Raw genomic sequence first — 23,380 nt, 5'->3', positions numbered from 1 at the left:
ACTATGGGAGGGCTACAAATGCAGCTTTCTGCTTTCCAGCAGCAACTCCAAGAGGACAGTAAAGTCTACTGTAAAATCACAGGGCTGCTCAGAGAGATGGCCCTGCTGTTCCTACCATTGGGAGGCATTTTTTCTCAAGAAAACACTGTGCGATGATAATGAACAGCATCTTTAGCCTTATCTTTTCCATAGCCCCACTGAATATTCCTGCTTTATAACACTCTTTGACACAGACCATGGTCATTGATTGCAACAAAGCATTTCAGGGGAGCAAGTCTGCACCGTCCCCATAGGAGGTGGCTTGGGTTTTATCTTTCTTTTTTTTTCTTTCTTTCTTTTTTTCTGAGATGGAATCTCGCTCTGTCGCCCAGGCTGGAGTGCAGTGGTACAATCTTGGCTCCCTGCAAGCTCCGCCTCCCGGGTTCACGCCATTCTCCTGCCTCAGCCTCCTGAGTAGCTGGGACTACAGGCACCCGCCACTATGCCTGGCTAATTTTTTGTATTTTTAGTAGACACGGGGTTTCACTGGGTTAGCCAGGATGGTCTCGATCTCCTGACCTCGTGATCCGTCTGCCTCGGCCTCCCAAAGTGCTAGGATTACAGGCGTGAGCCACCGCGCCTGGCCAGGTTTTATCTTTCTAATAATTCAGCTAAACCTGGGTTAGTGATTCTCAATGGAGGCAGAAAGCCCAATTTTGAGGACCTCTGCCAGAGTGAGCCATGATTACATTTAGGAGCATATGGCATGCTTTTGTGGTTTTAAGGCTATACAAAAAGGTGATAAACACTATTTTATTATTTATTTATTTATTTATTTATTGAGAAGTGTCTTGCTCTGTCACCCATATTGGAGTGCAGAGTGAGCCGTGGCTCACTGCAGTCTCCACTCCCCCTTCACCCCTGGGCTCAAGCAATCCTCCCACCTCAGCCTCCTGAGTAGCTGGGACTACAGAAGTGCACCACTGCACCACCACGCCCAGCTAACTTTGTATTTTTGGTAGAGACGGTGTTTTGCCATGTTACCCAGGTGAGTCTTGAACTCTTGGGCTCAAGTGATCTGCCTGCCTCGGGCTCCCAAAGTTCTGGGATTACAGGCATGAGCCACTGCGCCTGGCTAATAAACACTATTTTAAAGGATTTTGAGAGGGGTGTGGGAGTGTGTTTTTTAAGGAAAATATTCCTCTCCCCTGTCCAGGAAATATTTTCATAAGCCCAATATGTAACTAGGTGAAAATCCAGGTATTCTAGTTGAAATGGAGATGAAAGTCCAGGAATTACACCTGGCAATGCTGCCCCATTGTTTTGCCCATCTGCAATCCCCGAGCAGAGGTGCTCCCTAGAACCCTTAAGGCTCCAAGGCATTGCCCTGGGATTTAAGCAAAGTGCTGAGATGGGATACTCCCTCCAGCTTCTACAAGAATAGTTTTTTTTTTTTTTTTTAATCATATTGAGTTTCTTGTAATATTTCCATTGAGGAAAAGTTGCATGGATTTTTTTATTTTTAAGTTCAGCAGCCACTGTTCTAGAGGAAGGACTTAGCTGCATAGCCTTTGGGTAATACCTCATCAGGTGAGCTTGGGAAAGTAAAGAGTTAGGGACTATACCCCTTACCCCTTCTCCATCCCCCCAGGCAGCTATCCACAGTCAGCAAAATTGGCTATCCCTAGTGCTAGAAATTGTCTATCATGGAAAACTTCTCTCCACCTCTTCTTCCTCCATCCAGAGAGCAGTTGTAGTGGTTGCTTCTTAACCCTCCACTTCTCCTTCTGTTTCCCATTTCCTCTTCTAGTAGTTTGAGGGGGAATCCCCAAGCCCTTCCCTACCTCTTCTTCTTTCTTTTTTTTTTTTTTCTTTTTTTGAGATGGAGTCTCACTTTGTCACTCAGGCTGGAGTCCAGTGGTGCGATCTCAGCTCACTGCAACCTCTGCCTCCTGGGTTCAAGTGATTCTCCTGCCTCAGCCTCCCGAGTACAGGTGCCTGCCACCACATCCGGCCGATTTTTGTTTTTTTTTTTTAGTAGAAACGAGGTTTCACCATGTTGGCCAGGCTGGTCTCGAACTCCTGACCTCAGGTGATCCACCTGCCTCGGCCTCCCAAAGTATTGAGATTACAGGCGTGAGCCACCGTGCCCGGCCCTTCCCTACTTCTTAACCATTTCCATAGGCTAGAAGAAAATGTCTCCATTGTTGGTGTGCTGCTACCAGGCTTCTTTCCTCTCAGAGGAAGAAACCTCTCAGACATAGGAAATCCTGCCTCATAATCCAATGACTCAAACTCTGAGCCACCTTCAATGTTCCAAGGTCAGAATCCCAGACAGTCCGTCTCTCCCCTACAAAGAAGGATTTGACCAAGAGAGAGGAGTACCATGGGTGCCACAAAACCATTGTAAGTGGCAAGGTATTTGGGGAACTTGACAGGGAAGAGAGAAGATTTTGCATGTGCTAATGGAAAATATTTAATGGGAAGGAGAGGAGTGAGTAACCCTGAGAAAAGAGAAAATGAGATTGCCTTCTGAGTCTCAAAGTGCTAAGTAAACACTTGGTACATCAGAGATGAGGCATGCATATTATCCCTAAAGAATTACAAAAATGAGATGGGGTGGTGTGAACAGCTCTCAAAAGAGTAAGTATAAGAGAATGTACCTCAACACAATAAAATCTATCTATGACAAGCCCACAGCTAATATTATACTCAATGGAGAAAAGTTGAAAGCTTTTCTTCAAATATCAGAAATGCAACAAGGATGTCCACTTTCACTACTCCTTTTCAACGTAGTTCTCGAAGTCCTAGCCAGAGCAATTATTCAAGAGAAAGAAATAAAAGCCATCTTAATAGGAAAGGAAGAAGTGAAATTGTCTTCATTTGCTGATGAAATGATCTTATATATATTAAAAAAACCCTAAAAATCAAAAACCCTTAGAACTGATTAAAAAAATTCCATAAAGTTGCAGGATACAAAATCAACATACACAAATTAGTAGCATTTCTGTATGCTAATAACAAGCTATCCAAAAAGAAAATTAAGAATGATCCAATTTACAATAGCAACAAAAGATAAAATAGTGAGATGTAAATTTAACTAAGGAGGTGAAAGACTTATATACTGAAAACTATAAAACACTAATGAAATAAATGGATGAAAACACACATAAACGGCAAAATATTCCATGTTCATGGGTTGGAAAAGTTAATACTGTTATAATGTCCATATTAACCCCAAACAATCTACAGATTCAATGCAATCTCTATTAAAATTCCAATGTCACTCTAAACAGAAATAGAAAAAAAATCCTTAAATTCGTAGGGAATGACAAAAACCACAAATGGCCAAAGCAATTTTGAGCAAAAATAATAAAGCTGGAGACATCACACGACCTGACTGTAAAGTATATTATAAGGCAGTTGTAATCAAAACAACATAGTAGTGGCATAAAAACAGATCCACCAACCAATGGAACAGAAATAAACCAATGCATTTATAGTTGACTGATTTTTGACAAAGGTTCCAAAAGCCTACAATGAGGAAAGGACAATCTATTCAATAAATGGTGCAGGAAAACTGGTTATCCACATGCAGAAGAATGAAATTAGATCTTTATCTTACAGCATGCATAAAAATCAACTCAAGGGAGGGATAGCATTAGGAGAAATAACTAATGTAAATGACAAGTTGATAGGTGCAGCAAACCAACATGGCACATGTATACCTATGTAACAAACCTGCACATTGTGTACATGTACCCTAGAACTTAAAGTATAATAATAATAATAAAAAAACCCCTCAAAATGGGAAAGACTTTAATGTAAGACTTGGCACTGTAAAACTACTAGAAGAAAGCATAAGGGGAAACCTTCGTTACATTGGTCTGGACAAGAATTTTTTGGATTTGACTCTGACAGCTCAGGTAACAAAAGCAAAAATAAACAAATGAGATTGCATAAAACTAAAAAGTTTATGCATAGCAAAACAAAAACAACAAAATGAAGAGACCCACAGAATGGGAAAAATATTTTCAAACTATACATCTGATAAGGAGTTAAAATCCAAAATATATAAGGAATCCAAATAACTCATTAGCAAGAAAACAAGTAACTTGATTAAAAAATGGGCAAACGACTTGAACAGACATTTCTCAAAGGAAGACATACAAATGGCTAACAGGTTCATTAAAAAATGCTCAGCATCACTAATCACTAAGTAAATGCAAATTAAAACCACAATGAGGTATCACCTCACACCTGTTAGACTGGCTTTTACCACAATGATAAAAGATAACATGTGTTGATAAAGACACAGAAAAAAGGGAACACTTGTACACTGTTAGTAAGAATGTAAATTAGTACGGCTGTTATGGAAAACAGTATGGAGGTTCCTCAAAAAACTAAAAATGTAACTTCCATATGATCCAACTATCCCACTTCTGAGAATATATCCAAAGGAATTAAAATGACTGTGTTGAGGGGTATCCTTTTAACATGAACTCCCATGTTTATTGTAGTATTATGTACAATAGCTAAGATGTGGACTCATTCTAAATGTCCATCAGTGGATAAACAGATAAAGAAAATGAGGTGTATACACACAATGGAATACTAATCAGCCTTTAAAAAGAATGAAATTCTGTCATTTTGGACAACACAAATGACTCTAGAGGATACTATGCTAAGTGAAATAAGCCAGGCACAGAAAGATAAATACTGCATGATCTCATTTAGATGTGGAATATAAAAAAAGTTGAATTCCTAGAAGAATAATGGTTCCCAGAGGCAGTGGGCAGAGGAGGTGTGAAGGAATGGGGAATTACTGGTCTGAGGGTACAAAGTTTCAGCTAAATAAGAAGAATAAGTTTTGAGATCTACTGCACAGCAGGATGACTGTAATCAATAATAATATGTTGTATATTTCAAAATAACTAAGAGAGTAATTTCAAATATATCACCACAAAAATATCAAGGAAGTGAAGTGATGGATATATTAATTAGCTTGATTTAATCACTGAATTGTAGACATATATCAAAACATCACATTGTACTACATAAATGTAATATAATTATGATTTGTTAATTAAGCATAATTTATATCTTTTTAAAAAGAAACACTGTAATGTGGGGGCAAGAAAAGTGAATAGCTCTGGAAAAGGAGGAAATGAGATTGCCTTGTGAGTTCCAAAATATTAGGACAATACTTAGTGGATCAAAGATGAGGTATGCAAATTATCCCGAACGAACTAAATAATCAAACGAAGGTATGTAACTTATTAGAAAAATGAGATGGGTGGTGTGGACACATTGCAAAAGGAGAGTCATAGAAGTACACACCCTGACAGTGCCTATTCAAGTTCTGTCTAGGGACCCTGTCAGCCAGACACAGTATCCAGGCAACCTCACAGAAGGAGCCTCACTGGAGATGGACACCATAGATTGTCATCAGAGTGTTGAATCTTAGCTCATCTCCTTTCCTCTAGCACCATGTTCCCTAGGCAGCCTTCTGTTGACAACTCCCCATACTGTGTACAGGGAGGGAATGTCAGGGTGATGGAACAACAACTGGCCTATTTGATCAGAACACTCTGACCAAAGAAGGCTGCTTGTCCCCATCCCTTGGTGTTCCTTTATCCTGCCTTGTTTTTCCTCAAGGTACTTTATTGCCTGATGTTACAGATCTGTTTGTTGTGTGTTGCTTACCCTCCCCCAACCTTGACTCTGACGATAATGTAAGCTTCAAGTTTTCCTGTTCACTGCTGTGTCCCACACCTAGAACACTGCCTGGCATTTAATTGAAGCTTGATAAATAATTGTAGGATGAATGGCTAAATTTATATGTCAGTTTGATGACATCTCTGACAAAATGAGGCAGCATTCCAGATTCTGATCAACTCTGGGACATCGATGAGTTAGAGTTTGAGCCTGTATTGTGAAAAGTGCTGAACTGACTAAGAAAAATGGCATCATGGGCAGACTTGTCTGGGTGGCCCATGGCTTCCCTCAAGCCACTCCCCTCTGTTTCCTTTGTGCCGTCTTCGTGTGCCTCCAGTCTCAAATACAAATTAATAACAGCAAAGGAATACAAATACAAATCACTGATGACATCAGCAATAATAATAACACTGAGGGCTTTCTATATGCCAGGCATAGTTTTGTTACTTCTCGAATTAGTTTAATCAAGTAAAATCCTGCCAACAAGACACCAGGAGTTTTGGCCCCAGGTTTGCCGTTAAACTGTGACCTTGAGGAAGTCTCTCCACCACTCCGAACCTCTGGTTTTTGTTTGTTGTTTGTTTGCTTTTTAGTTTTTAATTTGTGAAATAAAGGGTTGGACAAGATCCATAGATTCTAAACTTTTTTCTTTTAGCAACAGCACCCTATTTTCAAACAAGTTCTTCATCAGAACTCCCTACGTGAAAAGATAAAAGCACCCTGTCTGTGGTTGAAGCTCCCTGGCCTTGCACCTGCTTCCCTGCGGCAATCCTTGAGACAGCTCCTCAGAAAGCCCAGGAAAACAGATTAAAAGCTCCCGGAGCCCCTCTCATGTTCTCCAAAGGCCAGACCAAGAATGAAGCAGAGTGTTGTTTCATGGCTCTACTCAGGGGGAAAGAAACCCTTTGTGATTGGAAACAAGATATCACTGGCTAGGGAACTTCCTCTCTGCTCCAACAGAACAGAAGAGTAGGTGAAGTGTAGGGATTCCCAAACTTCAGCTTAGAGTAGCATCACCCGGGGACCTTGATAAGCAGGTGGATTCACAGGCCACACCCTGCTTTCCCCCATCGTGACTCAGTGAGTCCGAATCAGTGTTTTTGTTTGTTTTTTGAGACAGAATCTTGCACCGTCACCCAGGCTGGAGTGCAGTGGTGCGATCTCTGCTCACTGCAACCTCTGCCTCCTGGGTTTGAGTGATTCTCCTGCCTCAGCCTCGCGAGTCGCTGGGATTACGGGCACTTGCCACCATGCCCGGCTAATTTTTTGTATATTTAGTAGAGACGGGGTTTCACTATGTTGGCCAGGTTGGTCTTGAACTCCTGACCTTGTGATCTGCCCTCCTTGGCCTCCCAAAGTACTGGGATTATAGGCGTGAGCCACCACGCCTGGCCTGAGTAAGCGTTTTAACTAGCTCTCAGCTTGATTGTGATGCAGGTTGTATGAAACCTACATTTTGAGAGCAATAAGCATCAGGGAGTCACAGGACATGCAATTGAGAAGAACATGAGCCTAGTCCATTTTAGGAAAGAAGGGCAGACATATTGTACTTACGAGGTAAATTGAGGGAAGGGTATGTGTGTGCATGAACCAATCTGAGATATGTGAAGCCTGAGAGACAAGGAATGGGTTGCCCTTGCAGTGTGGTTAAGGGGATCAGCCTGGCGTGTTCCATCTCTGCATATGTAACAGGCTGGTCTGGGGAAAGGGCGGCTGGCATGGAAAACACCAAGCTGGGTTGTACCTCCCAACAGCAATGCTTGCAGTCTCTTTAGACTATGGGCTGATTGGTGCCGCCAGCTAACATTCTTGAATAAAACCTATTCACGTGTCTTATGTTAGAGACTTCCTGTGTATTCTCTTCAATAATCACAGACCCTGGCCAATTACTAAGGGGCCCCAGGTCTTCCTAATGCCAAAGCCCACTGTCTTTATGCTTAACCAACCTTCAGTAATAACCATGACTCACATTCATTGAGCCCTTACCATGAGCCAACTCCACACCGAATGGTTTCTGCCATTAGTTCATCTGATTTTCACAACCACCCTATAAAGCGGGTATTGTGAGTATCCCATCCTGCAGACAAAGGAACCCAAGTAGTTTGGTTCCAGAGGCATGCTCTTCCACACTGCCCACCCACCGTCTCCTTCTAAATCTTTAGGGCAAGTTGTTGACTGAAAAAGGTAAGGGCCACCTTGAACTCTTAAAGTTTAGCTGTTTCGGTATGATTCCTTTAGGAAGATTTTGCTTCTGCTCTAGGGTAACCATAACTTATCCTCCAAACTAGAGCACTTTCTGAGAGTGAAAGGGGGCACTATTAATAATTAGGGCAGGATAACAGGCTTACATGAGGACCTTCTTAAGAAACCTTAACACATGGTTACGTCACCTGCTTCAAACTGTGTCCATTCTCTTGAAATGCCTGCCTTTCACGTAAACCTTCAGTTTTAGCAGATAACTTTGACTCCATTTCAGAGAAAATCAAAACCACTGTGCAGGCCTTCCCTTAACGGCTTGTCACATACGAACCTATCTGCATCTCTGCCCATTTTCATCTCATTATAGCCGAGGCCCATCTTGTAATCCAAGGTCAGTTCCTTTCCCTTGGCTCTGAATCTCAGCTCCCTCCTGTCTTCTGGGTGTGTATGGGGTGGTGTGGGGTCAGGGAGAGGCCTTGCTCCATTATCATCACCTTTTCCCCAAATCTTCAACCCCTCCCCCTACTGGTTCTGCTCGTCAGCATTTAAATATGTTCAAATTCCACCGCCTGCCTCGGCCTTCCAAAGTACTGGGATTATAGGCGTGAGCCACTGCGCCCAGCCAAAGGTAAACTTCTTGAGTGCGTAACTTATAAACTGAGCGGGTCTATACACCCCCAGTGAGCTGCCTGCAGCCCATCTTTGTAGCCTCATCTCCACTCTTCTCTGCTTCTCTTCTCCGCCCCGCCTGTGTGGGCTTCTCTCTGTGCTTCAGTGTGCCCAGCTGTGTCCCCCACCCCAAGGATCCTGCACAGGCTGCTCCCTCTGTGAGGAACACTCTTTACTCCTCTGCTTCACAATGACTCCTTTGGGTGCACTTCAACAGTTTGCAGACTCTTACAGTTCTCTCCATCCACCTTCATGGTTCAATTGAATAATCACCTTTTTAACACTGACACTTAAAAAAGAAAAAGAAAAGAAAGGAAAAAGAAACCATATATCAAGTGCACAGGCCAGCCTCAGAATAGAAGGATAGAAGACACATGCAGATCTCAACACGTGTTGCCTCGGGCGGGAGGTGATTTATTTGGAACTTACTTGTTAATGGCTCCTCCAGTACCATGGCTCTGCCCTGTGGGTCCCCAGCTTTCCAGATCCAAAGAGAAGCTGAGGAGAAAGTTTGAGCAAAGGTTTAGCCTTTTATTATGTTTTCTCCATTCTCTCCACCACAGCAGGACCAGCTTTTCACTGCAACCTCTCCCAAGGCTGTTACATCAGAATTGGGGTGAGTGTCTGATTTCTTATGGGCTTAATTGCTCCCAAAGATCCAGGAAGAAGAGAGAGTCTAAACATTGCTGGTGCAACTACTTTATTATATGTAATAATGTCATAGTTTGGTCTCTCTCCAAAGCACACCCTTAGATAAAAACTTGGGTGGAGGAAGTCTTTCTGGGAGATAATCCAAGAAGAAAGAATGAGGAAAATGCGACAAGGAAGGGAGGAAAGCCAAAAAAAAAAAAAAAAAAAAAAAAAAAGGTGTGTTAATAGTTGATTACTGTTGTGGACAGCTGGGACCCAATCCCTCTGAGGAACCAGGGAGAACACGCCTCAGAATTGCTCGTGGAATAGGGCAGGGAGGCTGGAACATTTATCCACATTTACCCACCAACGTGGCACTCCCTTAGCTGGACCCACCAAACCTGCATACTTCCCAGTTGCTGGGTTGGGTGGCCTTCTACTGTCATATGGAAAGCCTGGAAGCAGCCAGGGGCGGTGAGTCATGTCTGTAATCCCAGCACTTTGGGAGGCTGAGGCGAGTGGATCACGAGGTCAGGAGTTCAAGACCAGCCTGGCCAACATGGCGAAACTCCATCTCTACAAAAATATAAAAATTGGCCAGGCATAGTGGCACGCGCCTGTAATCCCAGCTACTCAGGAGGCTGAGGTGGAAGAATCGCTTGAACCCGGGAGGTGGAGGTTGCAGTGAACCGAGATGGTGCCACTGCACTGAAGCCTTGGCAACAGATCGAGACTCTGTCTCAAAAAAAAAAAAAAAAAAAAAAAAAAAAGATAATCAGAGAAAGCCTGGAAGCAGGAAAACAGACTGCCCAGATGCAAACTTCATGGGGCACTCCATCATGAAACTGTCCACACAGCAGTGTAGAAGTCAGGTGGGTAAACAGGTTGCGCTACAGGGAACCCTAAGTGTCTGCTACAAGCAAGATGTTAGAATGGATCTCTTCCTGCCTTAGTTATGCTGACAGTGTGATGGGTATCAGGAGATCAAAGGCAATGTGAGGGAGATCTGCCCTTGAGGAATATACAATGGGAGTCGAGAATTGGTGTCACTGCCTTTGGAAGCCCCTCATGTATGGATGGAGGGCTGAGAAAGGGAGATAGGGAAAGAGAAAGAACTTTACTGTGAGTCCACACCTCTTCCCCAAGGTATACTGTGATGTTACCTCTGACCACAAGCCAAGTAAAGGAGACTTCAAGGGGAGGGCTTAGGGAGCTTTGGAATGCGGCCCTGCAGGTGAGAGTCAGAGGCCACAGGCACCTATGACAGGTCTGGGAGAGTTAAAACTGGTAATGCGCCCCCACGAGGGAGCCAGGAGTATGGTGCCATGTTGTAGATCCTAGGATCTGTCGGTCCAAGGAATGTTTGTGATGGGCAGCTAAGGACCACCCATGAGACACAGCCTGCTTGATTGTCCTGGGTGCTATACGATGGGGGCATTTGGACAGGTCTCTGGGGAGGAGGAGATGAGATGTGTGGCCAGATATCCAGGGGCTGAGGAAGGAGCTGCAAAGGACCGCCCAGAATAGAGAGGCATTCACCCTGGTCAGGGGTAAGAGAGAGGGAACCAGCCAAAGTTAACCAGCAAAACTGCCCTTAACAGAAAATAGTTCATCTTTGAGGCCCACAGAGTGCAAAGCCACTCAGCGAGGTAAGAAGAGTTTTAACACCTCCCCACCCTCTCCATCCTCTTGGAGTGGGGAAACTTGAGTGGGGGGAGGATAGTTGAGGGGGAGCACTGGTGAGGAGAACAGACTGGGAGAGGCAAGCTGAGCATAGTAGAGAGCAGAGACTGCTCCCTCCCCAGCTGCCGGCCTCTAGCCTGGAAGACCTAAGCCAGGATAAGGGAGATTATTTGATAATAAGGTAAGTTTGGAATTTTGCATATTACATGGGACAGGAAGTACTCATTTCTAAACCGAGACCAGTACTCATTTCTGGACTGAGACCTCAGCCAGCGTTCTCATCTGAGGCAGAGAAGACTACCCCACCGAATAAGATTAAAAGAGCAATGAGAGAAAAAAAATTGAAGTTCTATTTGAATCACAATCTATGAGCAAGAATGAAAATTACACTTGGCCAGGCACTGTGGCTCACACCTATAATCGCAGCACTTTGGGTAGCTGAGGTGGGAGGATCCATCCCTTGAGGCCAGGAGACCAGCCCGGGCAACATAGCCACATCCCATCTCTACAAAAAAAAAAAAAAAAAAAAAAAAAAAAAAAAAATTAAAAAACTCAGCTGGGTATGGTGGTTACCTATAGTCCCAGCTGGCTGGGAGGCTGAGATGGGAAGATCACTTGGGCCCAGGAGGTTGAGGCTGCAGTGAGCCATGATTGCACCACTGCACTCCAGCCTGGGTGACAGAGTAAGACCCTGTCACTTAAAAAAAAAAGGTAAAGAAATGAAAATTAGACTTGACAATCATGCTCTCAGAAGTGACTTTCTCTGCACTGGACTTGGAGAGCTCAGTGGGGTGGAAATTATTTTCCTCTCCTCAGTAGGCATCATGGACTGTTTACGCCTACTTATGATGACAGGTTTAATAAATCTGAACAGTTACCTTCTGGCTATCAGCATACTCACTGTAGCAGCCTCGGCTCCCCCTTCAAGAGTAAATACAGTTTTGGCTGCAAGAAGTGCAGTTAACCGACAGGCTCTAGCTGCAGCACCTCTGGGATCTACGCTCTTCCTGGCAGCCCCAGCCCTTGGCTGTGTACTGCAAGGGTCCTGGCACCAGGACATTCTTGCACAGCTAGAGTCCCAGTGCCTGGACATGCCTGCCCACCACGAGCCTTCTCTAACGGGCAGTCGGTGCCAGAGCTCCCTGCTAAGTCAGCTGAGACTGTGAGACATGCATCAACGTCTGAAGCCCTTCTGCCTCCACTCCGCTTACTTCTCCATTTATCTTTTCCAGGCCTTTCCCCACATCAAAACTCTTTTGCTCCATCGGGCGCGGTGGCTCACGCCTATAACCCCAGCACTTTGGGAGGCTGAGGCGGGTGGACCATGAGGTCAGGAGATAGAGACCCTCCTGGCTAACACGGTGAAGCCCCGTCTCTACTAAAAATGCAAATAATTAGCCGGGCGTGGTGCTGGGCGCCTGTAGTCCCAGCTACTTGGGAGGCTGAGGCAGGAGAATGGCCTGAACCCGGGAGGCGGAGCTTGCAGTGAGCTGAGATGGTGCCACTGCACTCTAGCCTGGGCGACAGAGCCAGACTCCGTCTCAAAAAACAAACAAACAAAACAAACAAACAAAAACCTCTTTTGCTCCGAACTCCAGCTTCTGCTTCGCAGAGAATCTAACTGATATTCTCATCCTTTAAGCTTTGAGCATTATACTCATGACCCTGTTTTCTTTTCTTTCCTTGCTTTTATTTTTATTTCTATTTTTTAATTCACAAAAATTTATACCTATTTATGGCGTACAACATGTTGTTTTAAAATATGAATACATTGTGAAATGGCTAAATCGAGCTAATTAACGTAAGTGTTGTCTTACACCACTATCTCTTTTTGTGGTGAGAACACTGAAAATCTACTGTTTTAGCAATTTTTTTTTAGACGGAGTCTCTCTCTGTCACCAGGCTGGAGTGCAGTGGTGCGATCTCGGCTCACTGTACCCTCCGCCTCCCGGGTTCAAGTAATTATCCTGCCTCAGCCTCACCAGTAGCTGGGACTACAGGTGCATGCCACCACACCCAGCTAATTTTGGTATTTTTAGTAGGAGCAAGGTTTCACCATGTTGGCCAGGATGGTCTCGATCTCTTGACCTCGTGATCTGCCTGCTTGGCCTCCCAAAGTGCTGGGATTACAGGTGTGAGCCACCGCACCTGTCCTGTCTTAGCAGTTTTTAAGAATACGATACATTGCTATTAACTATAGTCACCATATGGTATAATAGACCTCTTGAACTTATTCCTCTTATCTGACTGACTTTTGAAATCTTTCGACCAACATTTCTCCAATCCCCGCCCCGCCACAGCTTCTAATGGTAACCACCATTCTACTTTCTACTTGTAGTTCAACTATTTTATAGATTCCACATGTAAGTGAACGTATGTGGTATTTGTCTTTCTGTGTCTGGCTTATTTCACTAAACATAATGTCCTCTAGTTTCATCCATGTTGTTGTAAATGGTAGCATTTCCTTCTTTTTGTTGTTGTTTGGTTTGTTTGGGTTTTGTTTTGCTCCCTCTCAACTCACCACCCCCTACTCAGGTTTCCTCACTCCAGGAGGATGGGAAGGTGTCAAAACTCTTCTTACCTAGCTGAGTGGCTTTGCATTCTGTGGGCCTGGAGGATGGCTAGGATGCACTAAGGGCAGTTTTGCTGGTCAGGTTTCGCTGGTTCCCTCTCTCTTATCCCTGGCTGGGAATGGATGCATCTCTATTCTGGGTGGTCTCTGCTGGAGTACAGTGGCATGATCATAACTCACTGCACCCTCAAACTCCCGGGCTCAACAATCCTCCCACCTCAGCCTCAAAAATAGCAAGGACTACAGGCATGCATCACCATGCCCTGATAATGTTTAAAAAAAATTTTGTAGACATGGGATCTTTCTGTGTTGCCTAGGCTGGTCTAAAATTCCTGGCCTCAAGGGATCTTCCTGCCCTTGCCTCCCAAAGCACTAGGATTATAGGCATGAGCCCCCTTGCCCAGCCTTCTTCTTTGTTTAAGGATGGATAGTATTCCATTGTGTATATATCTACAATTTCTTTACACATTCATCCATTGATAGACAGGTTGATTCCATATGTTGGCTGTAGTGAACAGTGCTGCAATAAGTGTGGAGTGCAGATACCTCATTAACATACTGATTTCATTTACTTTGGATATAAACCCAATAGTGGGATTGCTGGATCTAATTTTATTTGTTAAACAGATGTATTACATAAAAAGTTTTATACTCAGACTGAAATCTGGTTCACCTTTAAGAAAAAATTATAATCCCTCAGGTTTTATACTCATAAATTGAACTTTATGAACTACTCACTTCATTATCTTCTTCACTAAGCAGATTCTACCAATCTTTGAAAAACTGAGGCCTCATCTTAAATATCTCTCCTCGATAGCTTTTCCCCAGCCCTCCTGACTCCAACTTTGCCAAATCTCCTTGTTATAGACTCCTTCAATTATTCATTTGATAAGACTCATCAAACTTGTAGTTACTTGTCCAATGTCAATTGTTAGCATATGAGCTCCACGAAGTCACAATCTAAAATTGTTGGTCACTGTTAATTTCCCAGCACTTAAGACAGTGTATGGACCATAGAAGCTACTCAATAGACATTTAACAGATTTCTGACTTTGCTCACCTAAAATTATGAAATGTTGGCACAAGACCAAAACTGAATACATCTTCCTCTATTGATCCCTTGGTCTTGAGACACCACTCTTACTTCCTCATCACAGCACGGACTCATAAAATTGATTATTAGAAGAAACTTAAAGATTATCCAGCCTGAGATGCCAGAGATGTTGCAGATAATCCAAGCAAGTGATTGTCCTCTTAGCTTGAATACTAGGACAGAAGCTGCTTTCTAAGGCAACCCATTGCATTCAGAACAGCTTTGACTGTCAGGAAGCTGTTTAGTAACCTGATCCTCTGCAGTCTCTTCCTGAATCTGATTTCATGTAGGTTTGATCAACATCGTATTCTCACAAAATAATTTAAAGTCTTTTCACAATATAAACAACATAGATGAACTCTCTGTCCAAACTACTTGTTTTTTTCTTTTCCTTTTTTTTGTTTTTGAGACAGAGTCTTGCTCTGTCGCCCAGGCTGGAGTGCAGTGGCACAATCTCAGCTCACTGCAACCTCTGCCTCCTGGGTTCAAATGATTCTTTTGCCTCAGCCTCCTGAGTAGCTGGAATACAGGTGCACACCACCATGCCCAGCTAATTTTTGTATTTTTAGTAGAGACGGGGTTTCATCATGTTGGCCAAGCTGGTCTCAAACTCCTGACCTCAGGCGATCTGACTGCCTCAGCCTCCCAAAGTGCTAGGATTACAAATGTGAGCCACTGTGCCCAGCCAAACTGCTTTCTTAAAGAGGATCGAATCCAATGTTTTTCCACTGCTAATAGCCTCTCAGGTGGGAACATAACTAGCTTTAAATAAAAAGGCTTTATCAGTCATCCATTGTAAAGCCATCAATTGAGTGTAGACACATATCTAATATGGGGCCAGCAATAGTGGAAATATTGTGTGGAAATATTGTAGTGGAAATATTCCACTACAAATAATGGAAATATCTAATATGGGGCCAGCAATAGTGGAAATAGAGGAAATGAAAGATGAAATCTGTCTGGGGAGATATAGATGTTTATAAGACCAAATGATCACAGCAACATAGGAACTACCCAGAGAGCGCTAGGGCAGAGTATTCTGGGAGCCAAATAACAGGATAGGGAATGTTCTAAGAGTTCGGGTTATGCAGTGAGTTCAGGGCATGCAGTGTGTGTGGGGACCCGCGGCGTGTAGGAAGTCTTGAAAGACTTCATTTAGGAAGTGGGATTTGGGCTGAGTTTGGTGGATGGCATCATGAGTCAGTGAGTAAACTGTCTTGACAATCAGGATCTGAGAGAGAACTAAGAGAGCCACGATAGGTAGGGAGGGGCTTAGTGAGGACAGAGGAAGTCAGAGGGCTGTAGTCAGGGGAAAAATCATTTCCCTTTTCTCAGGACCATCAGTCAGGCTCTCTGTCTCTAGGAGCCTCCTAATGAGTCTTCTGCACAGTCCTGGGGACTGACCGACTGAGTCACACCTCTGGGGCTGGGGGCTGCTGACATGTGTGCCTTTACTTGGCTGCTCCTTCTCTTGCTGCTCCAGGAGGGTGAGTGAGGCTGCCAGCTCCTGCCCAGGAATGTCCCCTTCCACCTCTGTTCTCCTGCCCCTCTGGGTCTGGGCCAGCAAGACCCTTCCTTAGGGGTTGAATGTGTCGGCTCTTCCTTAGTTATAAGGAACAGGGTGTGTGGCTTCAGGGCAGGACCGAGAGACACCTGGGGATATGGAAGAAAGAGCAATCTCAAGACGGCAAAGGAGAAGGTAAAACTTGGAGGGTGAAGGGACAGATGGAAGCAAACTCCTGTTAGGTGCTTAACTCAGGGACAAGGCGAATCTAGAGCCAGAAGCAGCAGCTGGAGAACAGGATTTCGTGTGAGAGTCATAGAAGCTGCCCAGCTGAGATTACGCTACAGCTCCACTGCCAGGTTCAGCAGCCCAGAGACACCAGCTGGGCCGTTTGCTTCTCTTTTCTTCCTGTATATGCAGCCAAAGGAGACTCTGGAGATGGTGTGGATCCTGAGGAAGTGGTTGCGGTCCTTCACGAGTCCATCAGCCTCCCCCTGGAAATACCGCCGAAGGAAGAGGTTGAGAATATCATCTGGTCCTCCCACAAAAGTCTTGCCACTGTGGTGCCAGGGAAAGAGGGACATCCAGCTACCATCATGGTGATCAATCCACACTACCAGGGCCGAGTGAGCTTCCTGGACCCCAGCTATTCCCTGCATATCAGCAATCTGAGCTGGGAGGATTCAGGGCTTTACCAAGCTCAAGTCAACCTGAGAACATCCCAGACCTCTACCATGCAGCAGTACAATCTACATGTCTACCGTGAGTTTAGGCTGGGAACCATAAAGCTGCTTTTTGGGGGGCTCTTCTGAGCTTCTCACACCATGGAGTCTCAGGACTCGGGGTTATAGTTTGAGGCTAGAACTAGAGGCAGACTGTCCTCTATCTAGATACTGGGTTTGAGTGTGCCCAATCCACCTGTTGTATCTGAACCGCAGCAACAGGTGGAGTGACCTGGAGCAAGGAGGCTGTCCGATGCAGTGGCAGGGATCAGGGGCTTCATGTACAGACCCTGTAGAGGGCTTTTCTCTTCCAATGAAATTGTATCCTGGGGATGAACACCACCTACATTCTTGAGCCTTTTATTTCCCTGTGTGATGAGGGCTACTAATGAGTATCTTCTCTCTGCTTGAACCCAAATTTCTTCTTAGTGCCTGTCACACTGCATCTACCTTGAAGCTTGAAGAGACACTGATTAAAATGTAAATGCCCCTGAGAGGGGTGATAATATTTTATGTGATCAAGGAGACAGAATGGGGTTTGGAGGAAGATAGAGTACAAAAGTAAGAGAGAGAAGACATAAAGGGGAGGTGGAAGATGCCAAAGGCAGCTCTGTCTACCTTGACAGTTGCCTTGGGGACTTTGGAACCACAGGTTTTTACAGTGGTTGGGTTTGTTTGTTGTTGCCTATTTGTTGTTTAGGTGAAGGGGCTGTCAAGGGGTCGCATTAGTACCCCAGGTTTGAGGAGCTTAGGAAAACACACCCAACCCCTGATTGTTTAGAGGGTCTTTGTGTTTCCCCTTCATCTAGGACGGCTGTCAGAGCCCCAAATCACTGTGAACTTTGAGATCTCTGGGGAAGGTGCCTGCAATATGTCCCTGGTGTGCTCTGTGGAGAAGGCAGGCATGGACGTGACCTACAGCTGGCTCTCCTCGGGGGATAGCGCTTATACATCCCATGAAGGCCCTGTCCTCAGCACATCCTGGAGGCCAGAGGACAATGCCCTCTCCTACACCTGCAGAGCCAGCAACCCCGTCAGCAATGTCAGTTCTCACCCCATCCCTGCGGGGTCCTTCTGTGCAGGTACCGGAACCCCTGAGACACCCACTGAGCTCATGAAAGACAGTGCCTAGAGGCACCATCTCCCTCCCCGAGCTCTTCCCAAGAGAGCCCAGCGAACCCAGAGGCTAACCCCCTCCCATGGAGGCTTGACAGCTGGATTGGAGAGGAGACCCTCCCTTTTTCTAGTGCCCCCAACTTCCAAAGGCCTTTTCTTTTCTCTTGCTTGGCTTCAGAATGATTCCTAGATCTCAGTTCCTGAGCTTCTGTGCATAGAATATATTTCCAGAGACACTTGCAAGGGGACATGAACTGACTGTGAACTTGAGACCCCTGCATGAAATTTGGGTAGGAGTCTGCCCCCTAACGTTAACCCCAGCCCTACCTCTGATGGGCCCCTTTCCTTCCTTCTTCTATCCCAGATCCTAACTATGCTTCTGAGAAGCCTTCAACAGCCTTCTGCCTCCTGGCCAAGGGATTGCTCGTCCTCTTGCTCTTGGTAATTCTGGCCACGGTGCTCTGGGTCATCCGAGCCCAGAAAAGACGCGAAATGCCAAGGATGAAGAAACTCATGAGAAACAGAATGAAATTGAGGAAGAAGGCAAAGCCTGCCTCCAGCCCTGCCTGACTGCTCCTTGGGAACCCCAGTCCTGAGCTTGGTTTCTTCCCAGCACCCAGAGAATCCTTCCTCAGCTCTCTTCTTTCCAGGGGAAGGAGGTGCTCAGGGGTGGGTATCCAGAGAGCCATACTTCTGAGGGAAGACTGGCTGGCAATAAAGTCAAATTAAGTGACCACAACTCTGCAGGAGCTGTGTTGGGTCCTTCTGTCCTCACTGGGTGGCTCTGGCAAAAGCCACTCTGCTGTCTTTCCCCCAACTCCCAGTGCCTTCCCCCAAGTCCACGTGCTTTTTCAGGCCCTCCTTTGGGGAGAGAAGTGGGTCTAAAAGGCCCCTCACAGGGAAGTTTTGGTATGCTGTCACTCACCACCTATCCCATTTTCCACCAACATGCTTGCCATTTATGCATTAAATAAGAAAAGTAAGAGATTTCTTTGAACCTAACTGAACCTGTGACTTGAGAATTTCGGGCATTTTGAATCCTGCATAAAAGCGGCTTTATTCCTGTTAAGATTCTCTGCTCCCTTACCCTACTCTCATCCTGGCAGACACATTTGCTTAACAACTCCATCTATCCCAGATTGGTCTAGAAGCTGTCCTAAACAGGGAGGTAGGAAGGACCTTGTTCAGACCTACCCAGGGTGTGAGTTGAGCCCGCAACCTCTCCATCATTTCCCTGATGCCAGTTGCTCTGGGCCTCTGGCGCCTACCCCATAGGGATGCTGGATTATTAGTGAGATCGTGGAACCTTGACTTCTGCTTGTGATTAGTATTACTGTCCTGCCTGTGTCCCTGCCTATAAATCTCCATGTCTTAGGCCTTCTCTTTGGAGTCTTGTCCTGGGTTAATGCCCACCCCCCACTCCCTGGCAAAGGCCCTTAAGTTTATGTTCTTGCTGTTTCCCTAGACCAATGATCAGCCTCCCAGGCCTAATGTGTCCCTGCCCAAGTCTCCATTATTCCCTCCAAATCAGATCTTGTGGATATTACTTATGCAGCTGCCATGGGGCAGGGGGTTAGGGGGGAGCGGGGACTGGGGAGAGAATTAGAAAACACCCAATTGACAGGAGAGGTGTACTCAGTGGGTGAATTGCAGGAAGTGATGAAGGCTGTGATGTATGGCGGGGAGCCTAGGTGACATTTTGGAGCTCTGAGCTTTGATCTGCCACTTGCCTCTGGCCTGTGACCCTGTGTTCAGCAAACTTCCATTGAGCCACAGCCCCTTTCTCCAAGAAGTGCACACTGGAAGAGAGAAGCAGGCAGAGAGGCAGCTTGGAGCTCCCACAGAGACAGAGTTAGGCAAGTGCCTTGGTGCCACAGAGACGGGGTGGGTTGGGGGCCCTGGGGAGTTTCAGAAGAGGCATCTGAAGGGTGGGGAGAGGACTGCGTGGCAGGAGGCATGCCTGACATTGCTGTGGGTCTCTTCCTCTTTGTTTTTGAGGGGGAGGATGCTGATCTCCAAAGTGTCTTCCAAAAAAGGAACAAGAAGTCTGTGCAGGGGTCAGTGGAATGCATTCAACTGGGCAACCAATGAGACCAAGGATACCTTCCTTTTAGGAAAGTAGGACACATGGGCTGGCACAAGACCACCCAGGAGGAGGGCCTTGAGAGAGGCATGGGGCAGGGCCGGAAGCCAAGAGTAGGGGTCTCCCTAGGTATTTGTGCAGGAGATGGAGCCCCTTGGGGCTTGGGAAGGAGGTAGTAAGGTTGGGAAACCAGCCCCAAGAGCTCTTAGTGCTGGTAAACTGGTCCCCTCTACTTTCTGAGGGCCTGAGCCCTTGTCCCTCTGGAAGGCAGTCCCTGCTTGAGGCTGGTTCTCTGGGCATCCCTTAGGCCCTGAGCAGTCTTGCTTCCAAAAAAGGCCGGCAGCCCCCAATCCCTTCGATTCCTTTTATATCTTCCCTAGGAGGCACCACTGCAGGGCCGGGGACTGACTGGAAAGGCTACCTTGAGTCCATCTTGCACACAAAGGGGCAGCTCATTTCTCATGTTATTGCAGGGTTGAATTAATAGAAAGTAAACAAAAGGATGAATAAATAAAGGAATGAACGTATGACAGGCCCAGGGATTTCCCTGGAAGTTGGCAAAGTTCCTTCTTCTCACAGCCAATCTCTGAGCAGAGAAGGGTTGAGGCCTCAAAAGAGGCCGAGCTTCTGGAAGAGGAAGGATGTGATCTTAAAGAAAGTTGAATATAAACTCAGAGAGGCACAGGCCTCTACCTCTGCAATATGCCAGGAACTTGGCAAGCACTGGGGAGGCAGAAGAGACACCTCTGCCTTCAAGGAATGTTTTGTGGAGTGTGTATAATAACAAGGTGGGAAAAGGGCTGGGGTGAAGGTGTGGGCATTGTGGGAAGAGTCAGGGAAGGTGTCCTGGAGGGAACAGATCAACAGAAATTTGACCTGTGATCAGCAGTAAGTCTGGGGAAAGGCGAAAAGGGCATTCTAGCCAGACAGAAGCTAAGTGTTAAGACACTGATATGTGAAAGAGCACAGTAGTTCTAAGGCCTGCAAAGCCATGCACACTGCGATAAAGGGATAGGTGAGAAACCAGGCTGGAAAGGTAAGCAGGGCCTTTCTGAAGGGGGTATTCAAAGACAAACAGGACAATATCCACACCCTTGTGGGGCTTAGTGTTTCACTGGGGCAGAAGACAGGCACACAAAAAGTTAAATGACAATACATGAGAAACCACACTTCTTTACTGATCTGGTAATAAGACTGCTGCTTACAGGCATGTAGTCAACAGAGTCCCTGGAATTGACAATGTTTTCTTTCTTTTTTAACTCAGACATAATTTAATATATACCTGATTAACAACATCCATATTATTGATTACTCAAGATACCCTTTCCATTCTAGAATATGGGATAGTTATGTGATGCTTAATTGGTACAAGCAATGTTAACACATCAAATGTGGTTACTACTAAAAGTCCACGTGTTCCACCTTTCAGGGTCCATTTGATATCAAGTAATTCTCTGCTTATCTAAAGACCATGAGAAACTTGCTGGCTGGGAACACCTGTGCTTAACGGTGCCAGGCAGACCTCTCTGAGGTCACACCATACCCTTTGCGCAGGGCTGTGGAGCAGCTCAGGTCCTTTCTTCCCAAGGCCTGCTGAAATATCAGGTATACACCAGGAAGACAGAAGCAATAGGAGAGATAGATACAGATATAGAAATATGAGATGGGATTTATTAGGGGAATTGGCTTACATGATGGCGGAGGCCAAGTCCTAGGACATGCACACTGAAGGCCCTGGGATGGCAAAAGTATGACTCAGTCCAAGTCCAAAAGCCTCACAGCCAGGGAGGCCGGTGGTATAAACTCACAGTCCCAAGTCTGGAGAGCCTGGAGTTTTGATGTTCAAAAGCAAGAGGAGGAGAATACCCCAGCTCTGAGAGAGAGAGAGAGAGAGAGAGAGTGAGAGAGAGAGAGAGAGAGGAAGAAGAAAGAAGAAGAACAAGAAGGAGAAGGAGGAGGAGGAGAAGAAGAAGGAGGAGGAGGAGGAGTAGGAGGAGAGAAGAAGAAGAAGAAGAAGGAGGAGGAGGAGGAGAGAAGAAGAAGAAGCAGGAGGAGGAGGAAGAAGAAGGAAGAAGGAGGAGGAGGAAGAAGAAGAAAGAAGGAGAAGGAGAAGAGAAGAGGAGGAGGAGGAAGAAGAAGAGGAGGAGGAGGAAGGAGGAGGAGGAGGAGAAGAAGAAGAAGAAGAAGGAGGAGGAGGAGGAGGAGGAGGAGGAGGAGGAGGAGAAGGAGAAGAAGGAGAAGAAGGAGAAGAAGGAGAAAGAAGAAGAAGAAGAAGAAGAAGAAGAAGAAGAAGAAGAAGAAGAAGAAGAAGAAGAAGAAGAAGAAGAAGAAGAAGAAGAAGCAGCAGCAGCAGCAGCAGCAGCAGCAGCAGCAGCAGCGGCAGCAGCGGCGGCCGCGGTGGCGTCCGCGGCAGCAGAGGAGGAGGGAAAAAGGAAAGAAGAAAGAAGAAAGAAGGAGAAGGAGAAGAAGGAGGAAGAGGAAGAGGAAGAGGAGGAGGAGGAGGAGAGGGAGAGAGATAATATTTTCTGATGTCCTTGTCAGCAATTTGAAAACATGGGGGCTGGCCGGGCACGGTGGCTCACGCCTGTGATCCCAGCACTTTGGGAGCCCGAGGCAGCTGGACCACGAGGTCAGGAGATTGAGACCATCCTGGCTAACAGGGTGAAACCCCGTCTCTACTAAAAACACAAAAAAATGCCAGGCGAGGTGGCGGGTGCCTGTAGTCCCAGCTACTCAGGAGGCTGAGGCAGGAGAATGGCATGAACCCGGGAGGCGGAGCTTGCAGTGAGCCGAGATGTGCCACTGCACTCCAGCCTGGGCAACAGAGCAGACTCCGTTTCAAAAACAAAAAAAAAAAAAAAAGAAAAAAAAGAAAAAGAAAATTTGGGGGCTGCCTGATACTTAGGTTAGGTGGAATCCTCGTTGGTTGAATATGCTTTCCGAGAGAGTAATGACTATGAATGAAGGACAACCTAGAGGAGAATCTTTTGTTTTGAACCTTAGGGACTATTTTTTAAATCAGTTTTCACTCCTGGCACAGTGAGGGAACAAGTTATAGGACTAGGTTCCTTTTCTTACCAAAAAATCTCCAATATATATATAAATCAGAAAAAAAAAGGCAATAACAATAAAACTCACAAAATAAGTTTCCAGGAAAGAAAAGGCCATATCATAAACTTTTAAAACTTGAAAACCATTTTAAATGTCATTTAACAAAAAGTTATTTTAAAGTCCAAAGGAGATTAGTTTATCCTCAAGAAACCACTGGAGACAGCAGTTCAGATCAGAGGTGTGGCCAATTCTAACACGGGGGAGGGAGATCCTTCCCAATGATTGGTAAGGATCCAAAGACTAAAAAACACTTGACTCCCCCGGGTGCAGTGGCTCACACCTGTAATCCCAGCACTCTGGG

At 45.6% G+C, this 23,380-nt stretch overlaps 3 protein-coding genes across 3 annotated transcripts in view; 2 read left to right on the top strand and 1 right to left on the bottom strand.

The window, feature by feature from the left end:
- LOC126935658 (sodium/potassium-transporting ATPase subunit alpha-2) overlaps positions 1-23,380 on the bottom strand; it is a 907,274-nt gene that overhangs the window by 180,961 nt on the left and 702,933 nt on the right. The gene's annotated exons all lie outside the window — the stretch shown is intronic.
- The window catches only part of TAGLN2 (transgelin 2), a 297,175-nt gene that overhangs the window by 244,560 nt on the left and 29,235 nt on the right, over positions 1-23,380 (top strand). The gene's annotated exons all lie outside the window — the stretch shown is intronic.
- SLAMF9 (SLAM family member 9) lies at positions 15,867-18,624 on the top strand. The gene is made up of 4 exons (XM_050759238.1): positions 15,867-16,030; positions 16,468-16,809; positions 17,579-17,851; positions 18,250-18,624. The coding sequence occupies exons 1-4, from the start codon at positions 15,985-15,987 to the stop codon at positions 18,453-18,455; spliced, it is 867 nt and encodes a 288-aa protein (XP_050615195.1). The 5' UTR covers positions 15,867-15,984; the 3' UTR covers positions 18,456-18,624.

Source organism: Macaca thibetana, chromosome 1 (genome assembly GCF_024542745.1).
Source record: "Macaca thibetana thibetana isolate TM-01 chromosome 1, ASM2454274v1, whole genome shotgun sequence".
Taxonomy (NCBI): domain Eukaryota; kingdom Metazoa; phylum Chordata; class Mammalia; order Primates; family Cercopithecidae; genus Macaca; species Macaca thibetana.
The sequence above is the reverse complement of the archived record's forward strand: the minus strand, read 5'-3'. Positions and strand labels throughout refer to the sequence as shown.

Bases quoted from the DNA above. Each gene is read 5' to 3' on its own strand.
- SLAMF9 (XM_050759238.1), top strand. From the start codon at position 15,985: ATGTGTGCCTTTACTTGGCTGCTCCTTCTCTTGCTGCTCCAGGAGG. The intron at 16,031-16,467 runs GTGAGTGAGGCT...CTGTATATGCAG, and splicing joins TCTCTTGCTGCTCCAGGAGG to CCAAAGGAGACTCTGGAGAT. The intron at 17,852-18,249 runs GTACCGGAACCC...CTTCTATCCCAG, and splicing joins TGCGGGGTCCTTCTGTGCAG to ATCCTAACTATGCTTCTGAG.